General features: G+C 36.5%; 2 protein-coding genes across 9 annotated transcripts in view; one reads left to right on the forward strand and one right to left on the reverse strand.

Annotated features, from left to right (window-relative positions):
• LOC144316013 (uncharacterized) overlaps positions 1-14,990 on the forward strand; it is a 54,955-nt gene that overhangs the window by 19,054 nt on the left and 20,911 nt on the right. Inside the window, exon 3 of one of the 3 annotated variants that reach the window (XM_077901410.1) lies at positions 340-881. The exons of the other annotated variants lie outside the window; for them this stretch is intronic. Within the exon in view, the coding sequence (XP_077757536.1) occupies positions 340-422 (83 nt within the window). The 3' untranslated portion in view covers positions 423-881. Of the gene's footprint in view, positions 1-339; positions 882-14,990 lie in introns of those variants that run through there. 3 annotated transcript variants of the gene reach the window in all.
• The window catches only part of CATSPERE (catsper channel auxiliary subunit epsilon), a 198,482-nt gene that overhangs the window by 6,123 nt on the left and 177,369 nt on the right, over positions 1-14,990 (reverse strand). For 5 of the 6 annotated variants that reach the window (XM_077901387.1, XM_077901389.1, XM_077901386.1 and 2 more), the window contains 4 exons: positions 14,579-14,678; positions 7,440-7,526; positions 6,195-6,352; positions 1,854-1,907 (listed from right to left, as the gene is read on the reverse strand). In XM_077901387.1, coding sequence (XP_077757513.1) covers positions 1,854-1,907; positions 6,195-6,352; positions 7,440-7,526; positions 14,579-14,678 — 399 coding nt within the window. Of the gene's footprint in view, positions 1-1,853; positions 1,908-6,194; positions 6,441-7,439; positions 7,527-14,578; positions 14,679-14,990 lie in introns of those variants that run through there. The other variant, XM_077901390.1, reaches the window with a different exon arrangement.

A 14,990-nucleotide genomic window follows, 5' to 3' on the forward strand; every position in this document is an offset into this window, starting at 1 on the left:
ATGCACTTATGTTCTTAATATTCATCTAAATCAAACATAGCAATCTAGTGAGGAAGAGAAGTCACTGCCAAAGGCCATAGATGTTTCCCAAAGTCACTTAGAAATAACGAGTGGCTTATCTCATTTGTAGATTATTTACACTATTAATCTTCCACTGGCACAAAACATCAAGGAGTCAGTAATATTTAAAGTAGGGCCATGCATAACTTCATTGTTTGTCTTTCATTTTGTTTAATATTTTACAAAAGAGCAAAAACAAAAAACCAGGCGTAGGACAGAGAAGCAAAGTCATTTGTGATCCCAGTGTTAGCATTACGACCTTTTACTCTGCTCTCCAAGGAAACTGGAATCCAGGAAAGTGCCTTTACTACCTGATTCCTGGATGCATTGGAATGATGGCTCAACATCCAAAGAACAAATAATCCAGTCAAGAAATGGACAGAAGACATGAACAGATATTTCTCCAAAGAAGACATACAAATGGCCAACAGACACATGAAAAATGCTCCACATCACTTGGCATCAGGGAAATACAAATCAAGACCACAATGAGATACTACCTCACATCAGTCAGAATGGCTAAAATTAACAAGTAAGGAAATGATGGATGTTGGCAAGGATGCAGAGAAAGGGGAACCCTCTTACACTGTTGGTGGGAATGCAAACTGATGCAGCCACTCTGGAAAACAGTATAGAGGTTCCTCAAAAAGTTAAAAATACAGCTACCCTATGACCCAGCAATCACACTACTGGTTATTTACCCCAAAGATACAAATGTAGTGATCTGAAGGGGCACCTGCACCCCAATGTTTATAGCAGCAATGTCCATAACAGCCAAACTATGGAAAGAGCCCAGATGTCCATTGACAGATGAATGGATAAAGATGTGGTCTATAGGGATCCCTGGGTGGCGCAGCGGTTTGGCGCCTGCCTTTGGCCCAGGGCGCGATCCTGGAGATCCGGGATCGAATCCCACATCAGGCTCCCAGTGCATGGAGCCTGCTTCTCTCTCTGCCTCTCTCTCTCGCGCTCTCTCTCTGTGACTACCATAAATGAATAAAAAATTAAAAAAAAAAAAAAAAAGGAAAAAAAAAGATGTGGTCTATATACAATGGAATATTACTTAGCCATCAGAAAGAATAAAATGTTGCCATTTCAATGACATGTTTGGAACTAGAGGATATTATGCTAAGTGAAATAGAGAAAGACAATGATCATGTGATCTCATTCACATGTGGAATTTAAGAAACAAAATGGGATCATAAGGGAAGAGAGGAAAAAATAAAACAAGATGAAATCAGTGAGGGGGACTAATCATAAGAGACTTAATCATAGGAAACAAACAGGGTCGCTGGAGGGGAGGGGTTACTGGGTGATGGGCATTAAGGAGGGCATATGATGTAATGAGCACTGGGTGTTATATAAGACTGGTGGATCACTGACCTCTACCTCTGAAACTAGTAATACATTATATGTTAATTAAATTTAAATAATAATAAAAAAAGAATGATGGTCAGTGGTTGAGGACTGACTCAGGGTCAATGGGGCATGGCCACTGTCTCCTCACAGTCCTCCCTTCTGTAGCCTATGATCTGCAGCCTATCATCTCCTTAAGGAGAGGTTAGACATGTGTGATGGGAAGACAGTGGTGGCTAAGGGGATGGGACCCAGCTGTACAAACAATTCTCAGAAATTCCTTCCTGCTGTATCCCTGGGATAATTGATACGTACAATTTGAGGATGTCACACATAGGGTCCCAGAGAAATGGGGGACAGGTGCCTTTGCTGTTTTGGCTGTCACCCCTTGTTTTACAACTTCCCTCACAAAAGTCTGATTAGGCAGCAGACATTACCTGGGAATCATTCCAAAGGTCTCTATTGCAAATACAGTTGTCAGGTTACAAAAACTGCAAATGAGAAAAATAATATTAAAGATTAAATTAAGTTCAATATATTAAAAGACTCCCTCCAAATCTTAATGGTAATGATCTATCATTAAGATAATCTTGATGAAGATGTCAGTTTCTCAATAATGGAGAGAATAGAGTGACATCATAGCTGTGGTGATTTTTCCATACGTGTGGCTTGGGCAGCTTGCTGCACGATTTCTGAGTTTGTCAGTGTAAACTCACCGCTCTTCTAATATCTTCACATCGTTTTGATAGTGGGTCCCAAGGGGACAGCAATAATAATAATAATAATAATAATAATAATAATGTTTTACTGAGCATTAGTACTTATTGAAAATGAATACTAACTGAGCATTTGCTATGTACCAGGCAGCGTACCAAATGCTCTACATGAATTATCTGCTTAATCCTCATAGCAACCCTTTCTTTTGGATGAAGAAACAGAGGCTCAGGTAGATTAACCTACTTGCAAAAGTTTGCACAGTTGTTAGTAGCAGAGCTGGGATTTGAATTTAGGTTGTTCTAATCAAAGAGCCTGTGATGTTTACCTGATATAGGCTGACTCAGGAAGCTAAGAGTGTTGGGAACTTGATATAGGGCACCGTGTATTATTTCTAAAGTTACTGAGTATCTTTCATGATTTAGCAGGTTGCTTGGGATGAGACAAGACAGAGCTAAATAAACATTAATGATAACATTTCACCTATTTTCATGTGGAGGAGAGAGAAGAAAGAAATTTAACTTGATTGAGCAAAATTAGGGATTTTTACCCAGGTACTTTAATTTAATTCTCAGAATATTATGAAATAAGTTTTATAGACTCATTTTACAAATAAAGAAAGAAGCTCAGAGACTAGGCAAGTTGCTTATGATGGCATATCTGCCAATGGCAAAATTAGGATTCAAACCAAAGTAGACTCTAGAATAATGCCTTCAAGTTCCATCCATGTTGTAGCAAATGATTTCCTTCTTTTTATGGCTGAATAATATTCCATTATATATGTAGATAAAATGGAATCTATCTCACATCTTTATCCATTCATCATTGATGGACACATACATCGTTTCCATATCTTGGCTGCCATAAATAATGCTGCAATGAGCATGAGGATGCATCTTTTCAAGTTAGTGTTTTCATTTTCTTTCATTTTCTTATCTAGGGGAGGAATTGCTGGATCATATGGTATTCTATTTTTAGCTTTTTGAGGAAACTCCATAGTGATTTCCATAGTGGTTGTGCCAATTTACATTCCCACCGAGAGTGCACAGGATTCTCATTTTTCCACATCTTTGCCAATACTTGTTATCTCATGTCTTTTTGAGAATAGCCATTCTAACTGGTATGAGGTGATATCTTACTGATAATACCTTAGCTTTTGATTTGCATTTCCCTGATGGTTAGTGATGTTGAGTACCTTTTCATATGCCTGTTGGCCATCTGTATGTCTTGGAAAAAGGTCTATTCAGATCTTCATCTATTTTATAACTGGATTATTTGTTTTTGTATTGTATTGTAGGAGTTCTTTGTATATTTGGTATACTAACCCCTTTTTGGATGTGTGATTTCCATAGGTTGACTTTTCTTTTTGTTGATGGTTTCCTTTGCTGTACAGTAGTTTTTTTTTTTTTATACAAAAGCTTTTTCATTTATTTAGCTTATTTTCATTTTTGTTGCCTTTGCTTTTGGTGTCAAGTCCAAAAAATCATGGCTAAGTCATGAAGTCAAGGGGCTTACTCCCTATGTTTTCTTCCAAGAGTTTTATGGTATAAGGTCTTACATTCAAGTCTTTAATCCATTTTAAGTTAATTTTTGTGTATGGTGTGAGACAGTGGTCTAGTTTCATTCTTTTACATGTGGCTTTCCAGTTTCCCCTACACCACTCATCGAAGAGACTGTCCTTTCCCTGCTATATATGTATTCTTCTCCTTTGTAATGAATAGATACATAAGAATGGTTTATTTCTGGGCTTTCTATTCTGTTCCATTGATGTATGTGTCAGTTTTTCTGCCAGTACCATACTGTTTTGATTACTATAGCTTTGTAGTATAATTTGAAATCAAGTAGTGTGATGCCTCTCCTTGTGTTCTTTCTCAAGATGGTTTTGGCTGTTTTGGTTTTTATTTTGTCTTCCATACAAATTTTAGGATTGTTCTAATTCTGTGAAGATTGCCATTGCAATTTTGATAGGGATTGCATTGAGTCTGTATTGTAGATTTCTTTGGGTAGTATGAACATTTTAACAATATTTGTTCTTCTAATCCATGAGCATGGAATATCTTTCCATTCATTAGTGTCTTCTACAATTTCTTTTATCATGTCTAGGTCTTTATTTGTCTAGGTCTCTCATCTCCTTGGTTAAATTTATACCCAAGCATTTTATTCTTTTTGCTGTAGTCATAGATGAGGCTGTTGATGAGAACAGGTTTTTTGTGGAGTCTTTAGTGTTTTCAGAATATAATGCCATATCATCTGCAAATAGTGAAAATTTTGCTCCTTCCTTTCTGATTTATATGCTTAAAACATTTTTTTTCTTGCCTAATTGTTTTGGATAGGACTTCCAATTCTATGTGGAATAAAAATAAAAGGGGGCATCTTTGTTTCTCATCTTTGTTCCTGATCTTAGAGGAAAGGCTTTCACCTTTTCATCATTAAGTATGATGTTAGCGGTGGACTTGTCATTTAGAGCTTTTATTATGTTGAGGTATGTTCCCTCTACACTCACTTTGTTGAGAGTTTTTATAATAAATGAATGTTGAATTTTGTCAAAAGCTTTTTACATCTATTGAGATGATCATATGATTTTTTAAATTTTTATTTATTTATTCATGAGAGACACAGAAAGAGAGGCAGAGACATTTCTCAGAGAGGCATAGGGAGAAGCTCCATGCAGGGAGCCTGATGCAGAGCTTGATCCCAGGTACCCCAATCATATGATTTTTATCCTTTGTTTTGTTAAGGTGGCATATCACAGTGATTAATTTGCAGATGTTGAATCATCCTTGCATCCCTAGAATAAATCCCACTTGATTATAGCATATGATCCTTTTTAATGCATTGTTGAATTTGGTTTGCTAATATTTCATTGAGGATTTTTATATCTATGGTCATCAAGGATATTGACCTGTAATTTTCTTTTCTTGTGGTATCCTTGTCTGGCTTTTGTATTAGTAATGTTGGCCTCATAGAATAAGTTTATAAATATTCCTTCCTCTTGTATTTTTGGAAGGGTTTGAGAAGGATATTGTTCTTTAAATGTTTGGTAGAATTTACCAGTGAAGCCATCTTGTCTTGGACTTTTGTTTGTTGAGAGGTTTGTTTTATTTATTTATTTATTTATTTATTTATTTATTTATTTATTTATTTATTTTCTTACTGATTTGCTCTCCTTACTAGTAATCAGTCTGATCAGGTTTTCCTTTTTTTTTTTTTTTTTTTTTTTTTATGATTCAGTCTTGGTAGGTTGTATTTTTCTAAGAATTTACCCATTCTTTTTAGGTTGTCTAATTTATTGGTATATAGTTGCTCATCGTAGTCTTTTATCCTATATATTCTTTTGGTATCAGTTGTAACTTCTCTTTATTTTCTGATTTTATTTGAGTCCTCTCTCTTTTTTTCTTATTAGGGCTAGCTAAAATTTTGTCTATTTTATTTATCTTTTCAAAAACCAACTCTTAGTTTCATTGATCTTTCCTATTATCTTTTTAGTCTCTATTCAAATTTATTTCCTCTCTGATCTTTGTTATTTCCTTCCTTTTACTAACTCTGGCTTTGTTTGTTCTTTTTCTGGTTCTATGAAGAGTTGTTCATAGTCATTCATCTTTGTTCCTGATCTTAGAGGGAAGGTTTTCAGCCTTGCTAGTTCAAAGTTGAGTTGTTTGAGATATTTCTTCTTTCTTGAGATAAAGGATTTCCTTCTTCTTTATGGCTGAATAATACTCCATTGTATACTTATATATACACCACCTTTTATTTATCATTTATTCATTAGTGGACACTAAGGTTGCTTCCATGTCTTGGCTATTGTAATAATGCTGTGATGAACATGGGAATGCAGATATTTTTTTGAGTTGGTCAACCTCTTTTAGTAATGGTGACCCCAGACTCTATGGCATTTTAATTTTTCCTACTAGGCATTTTCTTCCCTCTTGCCTTATGTAATGTTGCCATGTTTTAGTGTAATACATTTTTTGGACTTTGTAGAGTAGAGCAGAAATTTCATTTGATCTCATCATTATCCCTTTAAATAAATGTTAAAACTATAACAATAAAATATTTATATTCACCTATAGTTTGGATCCAGGATCTTCACACGAAACACATACATTCCAGAATGGTCCTCGGGCCAAACTAAATGGTTATAGTTAGACTTGTTGATTATCTCATATGGTTGATTTAAGTCTCCTGGTTTTCCAATAGCATAAGAGAAACAGTGCTTATAGTTCTGAATGGGAAACAAAGACAAAAACCTTGAGGTCCTTCTGTACGGTAAGAAGTGTTGGAGGTTGTAGAGAGGAGAAGGTATGCAATACCTAGAAAGGAAAAGGGAATGAACTGGAGAAATACTTTTATGTTTGTTGGGCCGTATTACAGAACTGTTTTAATCATGAAATCAAGGTGAAATAAATCAATATTCCTCTGACCACAGTCAGCTGCCAAGGCAGATAGTTGAGATTTAACTAGGGCTGTGACTTAGCCACACAAGTCTGAAGAACTGAGATGGAGGAAGGAATTGAGGGTACACATTAATAGAGTGATATAATTACTGACCATGGAATTTCAGCTGCATAAAAAGCAAGGAGAGAACCTGGGGCCGGGGCGAGATGGGTGGGGTCATTTTGAATGATTGTTGAAAGGATTGTTAGAGTCAAGGTTCTAGGGTTATGTTGCCAGAAGGATAGGGAGTGGTGGATGGAAAGTGGGATGTTTGGAGCTAGGACTACAGAGGATAGTACAATTGTATGTATCTCTGTCTTGACATGCACAGATTCTGATGAAGAAGCAAAGTAACATTCCTATTGTAGGGTTTAGATTTTATAGGCTAGGTATCATAGAGGTCACTTTTATTTATGAGATATTATTATGAGATACTGATTCTCCAAATAACATAAATTAATTTCAATTCAAGAAAGTTTGATTGAAAAAAATTGAAAGCAGTGTAGGAATAATAGCTGGCATTCAGAAATGATCTTTCAGTTGTATAAGAATTGAAAGTTCGGGTGTTTACTTTAGAGTCAATGCTTCAATATGTTTGTCAGATATTTAGTAAATCTGTAAACACAGATTTTCAACAGAAAAAGATTAATACAAAATTGTTAGTAACACAGGAGCACTGGAAGCTCAAACAGAAATTAAGGTGATGCATTTTTGAAATTACAGTATTAATCCAATAGAAAAGTTGGATTTGATTTGCAAAAAAAGAAAAAAAAATTAAATCCAAAATGTTTCCATGTTTCCATCAAACTTTTGTTAATGCTGAAATGCCAAATTAGTTATTGTAAATAAGATTTGCTAGGTAATATTTTCCTTACCTCAGGTCCCCAGGCTTCTTCTAGTGGGAGGTGCTTGTTAAGCTCAGTCATTGACTTCCACGTCTGGGCTTCATTTAAACAGCCACTCTGCCAAAAAAATTGTACAAATAGGAATATAAGAAACAAACGATCAAAGGAAAAAAAAAAAGACAAACCAAGAAATAAACTCTGTAGAGAGCTGTAGAGAACAAACTGGTAGTTGCCAGAAAGGAGGTGGGTGGGGGATGGGTGAAACAAGTGATGGGGATTAAGGAGTGCACCTGTTGTGATGAGCACTAGCTGTTGTATGGAAGTGTTGAATCACTATATTGTATACCCGAAACTAACATTACACTGTATGTTAACTAACTGGAGTTAACAAAAATGTAATAAAAAATTGCACACACATTTAAGTATATAAATTTATTCCTAAGTATTTATTTAATGTCATTGAAAAATATATATTTCTTTTCATTATTAAATATTTGCTGATATACAGGGGATATATTGTATATTGACCTTGTATGAAAAGAATTTCTTAAACTCACTTATTAATTTTAAGTGTTTCACATGAGGTCATGTTATTTGTGAATGTGGTAGTCTTATTGCTTCCTTTCCAATTCTTATACTTTTAACTGTGTATTGTTTGCTTATTACAGGGATCAGAAACAATGTTGTAACAAAAGTGGTGATAGCTGGCACCCTTGTTTCACTCCTGACTTCAGAAAGCTTTCAAATTTTCACTATTAATTAAGATGCTTTATAAGGTTTTTTTTTTTTTTTTTTTTTTTTTGTACTTACATACTATTAGGTCAAGGAAGTTACTATATACTTATAATTTTCCAAGAGTTATTTTTGGTGTTATTTTCTTTCTTTTCTTTTCTTTCTTTCTTTCTTTCTTTCTTTCTTTCTTTCTTTCTTTCTTTCTTTCTTCTTTCTTTCTTTCCTTTCTCTCTTTCTCTTTCTCTCTTTCTCTCTCTCTCTCTCTCTCTCTCTCTCTCTCGTAGGCTCCATGCCCAATGAATGTTGGGCTTAAACTCAAGACCCTGAGAATTCCAAGACTTATATTAAAAGTAATGTTATGTATAAATAATTTTTAGCAGAATGACTTTTAACTACTATAATAATCCATGCCTATGCTTCTTTATTCTGTTAGTATAGTGGATTTTTTAAACTTTCAAATGATATTCCAACTCTTCATTTATGAAATAAAACTTGTCTGGATGTGTGATTTTTAAATATATTGCTGAGTTTGATTTGCTAGTGTTTTGGTTAGGTGCTTTGAATCTGTGGTCATAGGTGAGATTAGCTTATAATTTCCTTTTCTTTTAAGGTCCTCATCAGGTCCTCCTAGATTCACAAAATGAGTTGGAAAGTGCTCTTCCCACCCAAATACTCTGGAAGAATTTTTAAAAGCTGAAGGAAAATTTTCCTTAAATGTTTGGTGGATGGGAAAGCCATCTGAGAGTAGAGATGTCTATTTCTTTCTTAAAATATAAGAAACTTTGGGAAAAAAAGAAGAATATAAGAAACTTTGGTAAATTCTTTTTTTTTCAAGGCATTTGTCTGTTTTATCCATTTCTTCATTGTCAAATTTGTTAAATCTGTTTATAGTAACCTTTATTATTTGGGTTTAAAATGGTAATATTCTAATTCTATCTTTTTTTTTCTTCATTTGTCAACTAGAAATGTAAAGAGATGCCTCCCCTTTTCTACAATTTGGTTACCCTCTGGTATAGTTCATTTGAGGATAAATATTGGTGACTTTCTCTTTATTTGACAGTTTTAAAAATAAAGAGTTGATTTCCTATCACTTTCCAAAGGTGATCTTTTTGAAAAAATCATTATGAACTCATAGGTTTAACATATTTAATGGATTTTAGCAATATTGCAATAACTACCCTTAAGAAAGCTCATCTTAATTGTCCCATCTTCGGCCAACCTCTTCATGTTAACTTCTGATTACTTTTGACAAGACCCTAGTAGTCTTTGATACTTCCTTGCTATTGGATATGTCAAAGTATTCCAAACTCATTGTGTACATTTCCTCTCCCAGTCTTGGAATCAGCTATCTATTTAAGAATCCCCAGTTATTTTTAGCCGGAAATGATATTTTAAGACAACCATCTGGGAACTGAGGACACTTACTGCTATTGATTAGTTATGTTTCTAGGGATTTTAATGGACAGTGTAGGAAAATTTGTCTCTATCTCTCTGAACAATATATTTATGTATTTATATCCAGATCACATAAGTTTCCAATACCTCATGAGTTTACATTGAGTCCTAATCAAATTCAGGATGTTTTGTCTAACTTCTTCTATATTTCATGCATATCTCCCTGCTTTTTTGCCAAAAACATTTGGTGAAGAGTGATAGTATTAGAATATCTCACATTACATACCTTACAAGATCAGAATAACTAATACAAATACTACTCCCACTATTGTGATTACTGAAAAACAGTTATATTTCCCCCAGGTATACACTCTCATATTCTTATATTCTCCTAGCATATTTTATAGCTGTATTATATCTATACTGTCAGAGAATACATCTACTATATACTATCCTCTTTCCCTTTCCATCCTCACTTTGCTTCAGCTTTGTAACTCTGTACTCCATTATGCTTCCTCTAGTTCTTATGTTGATATCTCTTTAGTGATTTTGGTGGTTTGAAGGTTATTATTTAGCCTTGGGCTCATGGGAACAATATCATCTGAGCTTTTACATATTAATAGCAGTTTGTGCCTTTTCTAGAGTCATTGGTTTTGCTGAATATAAAATCCTTAGCTTATGCTTATTTTCCTTTAGTATCAAACATTTTACTCCATCTTTTCCTGGCATAAAGCATTGCTATAAGAATTAGAATTTTATTTTCTTTTTTTTTTTTTTTTTTTTTTAATTTTTTTTTTTTAATTTTTATTTATTTATGATAGTCACAGAGAGAGAGAGAGAGAGAGAGAGAGGCAGAGGGAGAAGCAGGCTCCATGCACCGGGAGCCCGACGTGGGATTCGATCCCGGGTCTCCGGGATCACGCCCTGGGCCAAAGGCAGGCGCTAAACCGCTGTGCCACCCAGGGATCCCTTTTATTTTCTTTATATGTAAGTTGCTTCCTTTTTTTTTTTTTTTTTTTGCCTACATGGCCACTTGGGTTGGCTGTTCTGATCTGATATTCTTTTTTTTTTTTTTTTTTTCTGATCTGATATTCTTGATTATCTGCTATGCTCTTTCAATATGAAGCTTCAAGCCTTTTTTTACTTAGAGCAGGTAGAGATGTTTTCTTGAATATAAGCAATGGTTTGGTTCCTTTGTTCTGGTTTTCTTTTTCAGGGCATCCATTTACTTATGTATTGGATCTTCTTTGGCTGTCTTCAGTATTTGCCACTTTCTCTTGAATCTTTTTTATCTCATTGTTTCTTTTAACTTTTAAATTTTTCCTCTTCTAATTTCATATGTCTTTTAGAGCATTATATCTGTTGTTCATTTTCATCTTTATTGTTTTTTTTTTTTTTTTTAAATTCGATTTGCCAACATATAGTATAACACCCAGTTCCATCAAGTGCCCTCCTCAATGCCCGTCACTCAGTTACCCCATCCTCCCACCCACCTCCCCTTCTGCAACCCTTTGTTTGTTTCCCAGAGTTAGGAGTCTCTCATGGTTTGTCTCCCTCTCTAATTTTTCCCACTCATTTTCCCTCCTTTCCCTTATAATCCCTTTCACTATTTCTTATATTCCCCATATGAGTGAAACCATATGATGATTGTCCTTCTCCAAATGACTTACTTCACTCAGCATAATACCCTCCAGTTCCATCCACGTCAAAGCAAATGGTGGGTATTCGTCCTTTCTGATGGCTGAGTAATATTCCATTGTATATATACACCACAGCTTCTTTATCCAGTCATCTGTCGAAGGACATTGAGGCTCCTTTCACAGTTTGGCTATTGTGGACATTGCTGCTATGAACATTAGGATGCAGGTGTCCCGGTGTTTCACTACATCTGTATCTTTGGGGTAAATCCCCAGCAGTGCAATTGTTGGGTCATAGGGTAGCTCTATTTTTAACTCTTTGATGAAACTCCTCACTGTTTTCCAGAATGGCTGTATCAGTTCACATTCCCACCAACAGTGCAAGAGGCTTCCCCTTTCTCCACATCCTCCCCAACATTTGTTGTTTCCTGTCTTGTTAATTTTTGCCATTCTCACTGGTGTGAGGTAGTATCTCATTGTGGTTTTGATTTGTATTTCCCTGATGGCAAGTGATGCAGAGCATTTTCTCATGTGCTTGTTGGCCATGTCTATATCTTCTTTGGTGAAATTTCTGTTCATGTCTTCTGCCCATTTCATGATTGGATTTTTTTGTTTCTTGGGTGTTTCATTTTCATCTTTAAAAGGCTATTTTTAAAAAAAGGCTATTTTCATTGCATATAGAATTTTAGATTTGGGATTTCTTTTCTTTCAGTAATTTATTTTTGTGCAGGGGTACCTGAGTAGTTCAGTGGGTTAAGCATCTGACTTTTGATTTTGGTTCAGGTCATGATATCAGGGTCATGAGATCATAGCCCTGTGTTGGGTTCCATGCTAGGTATTGAGACTGCTTCAGATTCTCTCACTCTCCACCTGCCCTTCCCCACTAAAAAAAGGGGGGAGGAAAAGAAAAAAAATTTTGTTCAAAGTTTTCTGGTTTGCATTATTTCTATAGAGAAACCAGCTTTAAGTCTTATAGCTACTCTTTTGAGGGTAATTTTTCTTTTCTTTTTTTTTTTTTTTTTTGGCCACTTTTAAGGTTTTTCTCTTTAGAAATTTTACTGTAGTGTTTCTGGATCCAGGTTACTTTTTCTGTGCCTTGATGTCTTTTATCTTTTGGGAAAATATTGCTTCTGGCCAGTACTCTCTCCCCTTTCTTTCTTAGGACTCCAGTCCTTAGATGTAGGCAGTGAATCTCCATTATGTTCTTGTCTATATTTTCAATCAGTTTATCTCCCTATGCATAATTCTGGGCATTTCCTTCTGACCCCTCTTCCAGTTGACTAATTCTGTTTTAAGTCATCACTCCCAATAGTTGAGTTCCTAATTCCAGTTATTGCAGTTTTGTTTTTTTCTAGAAGTGATTGGCAGCTCAGACAGAGGCATGGATAAGGCAGGACGATTTGATATTTAAAGTTGCCATTTGGTTCATAGGAGCAACACCAGGGAAGGTGACTTGCAGGTGATGGCAAGATGGTAGCTGGAGGGCTGACCCATGGAGCTAAAGTTAGACAGGAAAAGGAGAGAGATGATGGGCTGGCAGGGAGGGAAAGAGCAAAGGGCTCAATGTTGAGGATATCTAGACAGTGTGAGGAAAAGAGGAAGAGCTAGAGAATGGGAGGTTGAAGTCAGAGACCAGAGTGTTTGAATTTAAATGTAATTATAACAGGGGGCAGTGCATTGATCAAGGCAGCCTCTGCTATGCTGCAGTAAACCCCACCCCTCAGGGCCTTAACACATTGCAGTTGAATTCCTGATCACACATAGTCCAGTGCAGATGGCCCTGCTGAGATGGCTCTTATGGATGACTCTCCTCAGAACAATGGATTAGGCTTTTCTGTCTAATGGCTCCTTGAAGAGTCCCCTGACTGGACACTTCTCATCCAGCTTGCATCTACTCCATCTCTAATTGTTGCTGGGATAGACTGACTCTGGAGGAAGACAGGAAGCATGGGGTTCATATGATCCCTTCTTCAGCACTTAATCCTGGAAGGGACACATATCGTTTCTGCTCATTCTCTGGCATGAGAGCCAGTCACATGGCCCCACCTAGATGCAAACAGGGCTGGGAAATGTCATCCCTGTGTAGAAAGCTTCTTAGCAATAGCCCTACTTGATGGCTTCAGAACTGAGGAGTCAACTGTAATTGCTTTCAGGGCAGGAGGAGAACTCATCAAGTTCTCAGTATGTGACAGCAGTAGGTAGGGTTGGATGACACCTGGATGACAGGGGCTGAACAAATGACACTGTGATTAGGGTGAGGAGATAGTAGTCTGGAGATGATACTGTGGGTTAGGGAGCACTTCAATTCCACAGCTCATCCCTACGTACACAGGGTGAGAGAAAGAGTACCCTTGATTTGAGAGAAAAACAGAGAAAATTATATTCTCTTTGGAATGTCTGCTGGGTAAGGGTCTAGGATCATTTAACCCTAGAGTATATTAGAAAAGTTTGAGAAGATGGAGAGTAATGGGAATCTGGGAATCTGGGCCCAGGTGTGAGAAGGATTGAGACTATGAAGAGAGAGTAGACTGGAAGGACTCACACTCTGGATGTGACTTTTGGGTGTGACTGGACAAGTGTACGAGGAATGTGGTGGGGTGGATTTGTTTGACCACCCGATTGAAAGACAGTTAGTTCTTGCACATTCTAGAGAGGGTATCAGGTGGAACTTACTGCCTTTTGGCTGCTATCAGAGTGGGTTCTCCTTGGAGAATTAAGGTCTCTGATAGATGAGAAAATTCCTTTGGAAGGAGTTATCTCTAACTTTATTTAAGCATGAGATTTCTGGGGAAAAGCAGTAATCAATGCTGGTAACTTTGGAGAAGCTCTGCCAAGATGGAAGGCCCTTAGGCCAGAACGCCACACATGGGAATGAAATCTGGTGGCTGGGAGTGGTAGGGCTTTTCTGCCAAAGTGGAAAGAGTTGTCAGTGAGGAGGCCGAGATCAACCGGTCAGAGGATGGAGGGAGACCAGGCGAGTGTGGGGACAGTGAAGCCAAGGTCAGTGGGTCAAATGATGCAAGGAAGTCAAGTGAGATGAAGCCTAGAGAGTGTGCTTTTAATGTAGCACAAGTGTGATGAATGTGGAAGCTAGAGGAAGATCTATAAATAATCAAACGCTGAATACACTGTGGAGAAAAAGGAAAATGTTCACCTATAATTGCGTCACCCTACTATAAACATTATTTTATTTTTCTGACCCCTTTAAGTCTGTTTTATATGACCAAGGCTTCTTTTGTCGTAAATGAATTTCAGTAGTCACAAAATTTAATACACAGGGCATGTTTTTTTTCCTACCCACATGTAACTGGTTCTATTTTCCTCAGATAATTTACATATAGATTTAAAAAAGAACAGCAGGTCTAATTGCGTACTAAGTTCTATTTCAATTCAAAGACGCCATACCTTCTTCATAGTATTATTAAAGCTGTAGTCATTCCTGCCATGTATTTCCCACACAATGAAATTGACTTCTACATCTTCAACATAGCCATTGTTGTCGTATCTGAACGAGACAGCAAACACAACAACAGTAATTTAGAGTAGAAGAGAGAGGGTAAGAGCTGTAGCCCTCCAGTCTGGTGGGCTTCTCTGAACAGCGCTGCCACCCTGGGGAAGTGACTTAATGTTCCTGAAGCCTCGATATTGTCACTTACCTGTGAAATAACAACAGTACCTATTGTATAGGTTTCCTTCAGCTCTCAAAATCAACCTCACAGTAATAAAGCAGGAAATGTTCACCTTTTTAATAGTGGGAACTGCAAGTGCTCTTCACTTTGACAGGAACCACGTGTTGACAAGGTGAGGGTAGCGGAGG

This window comes from Canis aureus, chromosome 6 (assembly GCF_053574225.1).
Source record: "Canis aureus isolate CA01 chromosome 6, VMU_Caureus_v.1.0, whole genome shotgun sequence".
Taxonomy (NCBI): Eukaryota; Metazoa; Chordata; class Mammalia; order Carnivora; family Canidae; genus Canis; species Canis aureus.